The sequence below is a fragment of the Monopterus albus genome, unplaced genomic scaffold (genome assembly GCF_001952655.1).
Source record: "Monopterus albus unplaced genomic scaffold, M_albus_1.0 scaffold383.1, whole genome shotgun sequence".
In the NCBI taxonomy this organism is placed as follows: Eukaryota; Metazoa; Chordata; class Actinopteri; order Synbranchiformes; family Synbranchidae; genus Monopterus; species Monopterus albus.
This window is the reverse complement of record NW_018128263.1, coordinates 57177-62873: the sequence shown is the minus strand read 5'-3', so window position 1 is coordinate 62873 and position 5697 is coordinate 57177. Positions and strand designations below refer to the sequence as shown.

Here is a 5697-nt window from a genome sequence, read left to right as displayed (position 1 = left end):
CAAAGCAGTTTTCAACAAAATGCCATGGGTAATAAGAACTAAGGCTTCAAAATCACACTGCAAAACAGAGTATAATCATATACTGTATATGCATAAAGTCATGCAGGGCAGGTAATGACTGTATCAGTGAAGGCTTGATTGCATTGTGATGATTATACAAATCAAGGCATAATAGGTCATCAAGCTCTCACTTCCCATTTCCTTCCCTATCCTTGTCATCTTTTCTTTCCTCTTGCATCCTTCTCTTTTTACTCCCATCCGTTTCTCTCATCTCCTTTCCATTCAATGTCTTTCCTCACCTCACTCCACCTGCCCTTCTCCTCCCTTTACCTGACTCAGCTCTCTGAGTGGAGGATCTGCTAGCTGATCCTGATCCCACACACAAAAGGAGGGTGGATAACCAGCTTCCTCTTCCATCCAGTCTGAATTGGTACTCTTCAGAATTCCCACACAATCCCATGCCTCCCAAAACTGGACTGTTACCCATTATTCCTCATACAGTCAGCCACTCATCCCTAATTTTTGGCTCCTTTATCCCCACTCCTCTGGCTTTCACATTCCTCTCACCAGCACTGAATAGACAGACATGATTCCAGTTTAGGAAATGGTACGATTTGAAGCCCTCATTGACAATCAAATACATACTGCTGTTTTTTTTTCTTTGCAGAATTTTAGTATTTACTTTAGTCTAAATGGGTAGACAGTGAGTGGTAGTTTCAGTTTCCCCATTGATGAGGCTTATCTTAGCAGCTTTGCAGATAATCTGGAATATAGTCATAGTGTGACACTAGAAAAGTGTCATGATCCTACCCCTCCCTGCCTCCAGCTCACCCAGACTCCTGGTAACGTCACCTCACCTAACTGGTTTCACCTGCACCTTAATCCTGCTCACCTGTTTCCCACAGTACATAGCAGCTCCTCACTCTGTGGGGAGCTGCCAGATTGTTCTATGCCCCGTCTAGACTTTCCAGCGTTACTAACTCTTGTGCCTGACTACCCGGAGATCGACACCCTACTTGTTACACCGACCTGTGAGTTTGCCTCTCCCCTCTTCCCCTCTCCCCGACATCCTGCCTGTTAAATCGACCTGCGATCCTGCCTTGCCTACCCTGCTGCCTTGCTGGAGATTACGACCTCGGACCGAACTGACCCTGCTTCCTGCCTTGTCCCTGAAAGACTGTTACTGTTTCTGCCTGTGTCAAAGAAATATTTAAAACCAGTTCTACTGTCACAGCTTGCTGGCTCTTCAATAGGGTTCACACACCTACCTCCACGGGAACTGTGCACTCCCAATCCGTGACAGAAAAGTAACAAGGAAACTTTAAGCATTACTAAAAAAATGGGTGCTGTTGATACACTAGTCACTTTCGGCTTTTCCCCGTTTTTAGGGGTCACCACAGTGAATCGTCACACTGACAACTCACATGTTGACATTTGGCACATTTTTACGCCGGATGCCTTTTCTGATGCAACCCTGACTCAAACCCGGGCCGCAGCGGTGAGAGGGCTACGCCTTAATTTATTCGCTCAGGGAATTTTAGTGCAAACTGCGTTTGAAGCACAGAAATCCTATGTATGCTTCCTGAGCAGGCAACCAGCTCCCAAGAGTACTAAGTCGTGTTCTTACATTAAATGTGCTGTCTCTTTGACTTTTAAGTGAAATCTCCGACGTCCTATGGGTCTCCCAATAATGTTCCCTTTGTTGTATGCTTTCCCATCTTCATTCTCCTCTTTTTTCCCCCACATTAAAAAAGGGAGCCTGTTTATCAATTACTGTCAAGTGACTCTGGCTGTGAGAAGATATCTTCTTGTGTGAACTCTAGTTGTCATTCCACCGACTTAATGACCAACCAGGGTTATTCTCTCGCTCCTCAGGTTTAATCTGCTGGCGGCTTTATGAGTGATGTAGTTGGTGTCTGATGCGAGGTCTATCAGGGTTCCAATTTTCTGCCCGGCATTGGCAGTGACTTCCATTAGCATCATAATGACAGGAGGCTCAAAGATGCCAGTCTTTTTTGACAGATTCTGGTAGTTTGCATTCTATGGATTTGATCACCAGTGGATTTTTGATGCCACCAATGTTTTCGAGATCTGTGAGGTCCGTCAGAGCCTTCTCCATAGTCTGGATTAATTTGATTACCTTTCTGAGTTGATTTCCTTTTACAGGAGGGATCGTTTCCAGTTCTTCTATTATTTCCATAGCAATTGTGGTCTTATTTCCGTACCTGTTCTCCAATACTCTGAACATGTCATTTGCTGTACTATGGGTTGACAGTCTCAGTTCTTTGATGATCTTTTCATCCACACTGTTGAGGAGTTGAATCTTTTTTACCTCTACCGATCCAGTTGGCTCTCCTTGCCGCTGTAGACTTGCCCAGTCTTTCTTCCAGCAGTGAAAGTCTCTTTTATTGCTACTGAATGTAGGTAATTTTGTGGGTTTGATCTTTACAACTGGTGTAACACGCACAGGTGGCTCCACTCTGTTACCTGCGTGCTCTGTGGCCTTTGCATCTTCTGCAATTCTCAGTGCTCTTGCAAACTCTCCTTTTCTTGGTTCAAGCTTGTTTTTGGCTGCCTTTAACTCCCTAAGTTGCTTCTGAAAGTCAGTTTTCTCTGATTGGGGGATCCAAGGTTCCCAGTGCAAAAGGACTTCCACGGATTCCTTAATCAGCTTCTCTAGAAGTGTTAAATGCATCTCATAGGCTTTACAGTTAATACTGTTTATTACAATGGAGTATGCATATTCACAGGCCTTTTCAGCTTCCTCAAAAGCAGCTGTCATTTCTGCCAGGCCACAGTTTGCCCAGAGGTGGGCTTGGACAGTCTTCTTCAAGTCATCAAGACTTGCTTCACATTCGGTGATGACTTTCTCAAGCTCAACCTCAAGTTGATCATCAAGCAGCACTTCAATACTACCATCAGATTTAGACTCCATGTCTACCAGCAAACCAGTTCTGTATCCATCATTGGCTTCAATAACCCTCCTTGCGTCAACAGAGAGCTTTGTAAGCTCTTCTTTGAGCTCTGACTTGGTCATGTTTCTTGCCCTCTGGATAAGATAGTTGGCTTGCCTTGTGAAGCCTTTTTTTTTAGCTGGTTTCCTCTGCCATGCTGTAAGGTCTGGTTTTTTGATGTTCTTAATTGTCCCTTTATTCTCTATACATCGGCAGTATTTCTCTTTTTGGACGTTCTGAAGCCTTTAATCTTCACATCCCGCTGTCACACTTGGTTATCATCTGTCAAGTTTTCCGGGGTTTTTTACTTCAAACGCTGCCCAAACTTGAAAAAGGCATAAGCTAATCACAGGGGATGCAGGAATAACTCAATTTCTTCTACTTTTGTCTCTTTTATTGAACTTCCTTCAGCAGAAGCAAACAGGTTGATAACCTTACAAAAGGAAAATGAGAAATAAAATACAATGAGCATTATTGTTGCTACCAACATTGTGAGCTCTCTAATTCCACATTTATATTGCAGGTTTAACTTAAATTTGAATGAAATACAGTGTTTATACTCTGTACAAATGACTCCACATCGCTAGCTTACATAACGCAAAGTACGAACATCGCTACTTCGAATAAGACAAACCCGCATGCTAATTAGCATATCATACTGAACGCAGCAATAAAACACTCTTCCTGTTTTACATAAAAGAATTTACATACCAGTGACATCCCTACGATTGCCACACTGGTGAAGTGTCCCCTCCTTATTCCAACTGGAGTCAAGCAAATATTTCCACAGTTTCAACACAACTTCAGCACACACTCTTCATCTGCACTCTGCTAGAGTCGGATAACCTACGCTGCACATATGTTTTCCCTCTGTCTAACCCGGAAACCGTACTCGGGTGGTTGCCCCGCCTTCCTATCAATGTTGCTTAGCAACCACTCCTCTTCTTCTCAATTACCTTTATTAATACATTTCCCCCTTTTTCCTCTTAATTTTATGTTTTGTTTCCCCTATTTTAGACTAATATTGGATTGTCCCAAGTCCAACTTTATAATTACACTTACTCACATCTGTTTTTCTGCATTTGTGCAACACTTTGCTTAAAATGGTTGCTTTTTATACTTTTGTTCTTTGTCATCTACCCTACACATTAAAATATCAAAAAAGCAAAGCAAAGTACACATTTTTTCACAGTATTTCACACATTTTCAGTGTAAACAAACAGTGCAACCACTTCTGTTGAAGACTATGGTATATTCAAACCAATCAAGCAAAGCCAGATGTTAATGTTTTCTGATAGGAGGATTTTTTCTTCTCTTTGAAACACTGCATCAAACTGGACTTAGAGAAGTGACAGACTTAAGCATAAAGAAGAGAATGAGAGAGAATAATGTAGTAGTCAGAGGAATACATTGTGTTTGTGCATGTGGAGCATTACTGATTCATACAGGGCTGTGATCCTTTGTTTTGTGAGGGTAAAGCCCAGCTCTCTCTTCTTGGACTTCATGTTTCAAAATTCATTGCTGGGCTTTTGGTAGTCTTCAAATCAAACTAAAAACGAATCAACTATTCCCTATTCATCCATCAATGATTCATTATCAAGCCCAAAGCTGGAATTTAAAGCCTAAACACACAGAAGGCTCACAGAAAGCTCTGATGTGTGTGTGAAGTTGAAAGACTGAGTGTTTGAAAATTGCCAATTCAACAAATGGTCTCCCCACAAAAATGCCTCTAAAAGAGTTATTTTGAGACATATTTTGTGTGTAGGCTATTATTTGTGAGGTATTACCTCACAAAAGAAGAAATTATTTGAAATTATTTCAATTGCATCCTGGTTTCAAGTCTGAAAGCTCTGAATAATTAAGGGGGATAGTGTGCTATTGGAGCCAGACTGCAGGTAGATTTGATGTAGGGCAGCTCTTGCGCAAACATCCCAGAAATCAAAGCCCCCTTTGACGTCTCTAAGCATTGCAGAAGTCCTTGATGAGATCATAAGAGAATGCGTGGATCAATGCACCCCTATTGGTTTGCAGTCCACCCACCTGGGACATGTTCCCTGTCAGCCAGAGAAAAAAAAAAAGATACTGTAAATGTCTGACAGCATCATTCTTTTTTCATTTGTTGTCTAGATCCCAGAGGTAGTAATTAATGTGAAAAAGTGGTTCAGACAGGCCAACGAATGCAGCTTCAAGTTAGTGACCCTGAGCTTTTATTCAAGCATAAGCTTTGATGGTTCTTTGAAATGAAACAGGCTGAGTTCATAACAGTAAGGACTTTCAGGAATGAGCTCTGACAGAAATACTGCATCAGGTGCATCATAAATATACAGTGGGTACAGAAAGTATTCAGACCCCCTTAAATTTTTCACTCTTTGTTATATTGCAGGCATATGCTAAAATCATTTAAGTATGGAGGCCACTGTGCTCTTAGGAACCTTAAGTGCAGCAGAAATTTTTTTGTAACCTTGGGCAGATCTGTGCCTTGCCACAATTCTGTCTCTGAGCTCCTCAGGCAGTTCCTTTGACCTCATGATTCTCATTTGCTCTGACATGCACTGTGAGCTGTAGGGTCTTATATAGACAGGTGTGTGGCTTTCCTAATCACGTCCAATCAGTATAATCAAACACAGCTGGACTCAAATGAAGGTGTAGAACCATCTCAGAGACGATCAGACGAAATGGACAGCACCTAAGTTAAATATATGAGTGTCACAGCAAAGGGTCTGAATACTTATGACCATGTGAT

The 5697-nt window shown here is 41.9% G+C and overlaps 1 protein-coding gene across 1 annotated transcript; it reads right to left on the bottom strand.

Annotated features, from left to right (window-relative positions):
* Positions 1-1434: 1434 nt before the first annotated feature.
* Positions 1435-3815, bottom strand: LOC109951383 (uncharacterized). Its single transcript, XM_020585861.1, has 2 exons — positions 3666-3815; positions 1435-3387 (listed from the first exon to the last, which is right to left on the bottom strand). Exon 2 carries the CDS (start codon positions 3035-3037, stop codon positions 1997-1999), a length of 1041 nt encoding a protein of 346 aa, XP_020441517.1. The 5' UTR covers positions 3038-3387; positions 3666-3815; the 3' UTR covers positions 1435-1996.
* Between the last annotated feature and the right edge of the window lie 1882 nt (positions 3816-5697).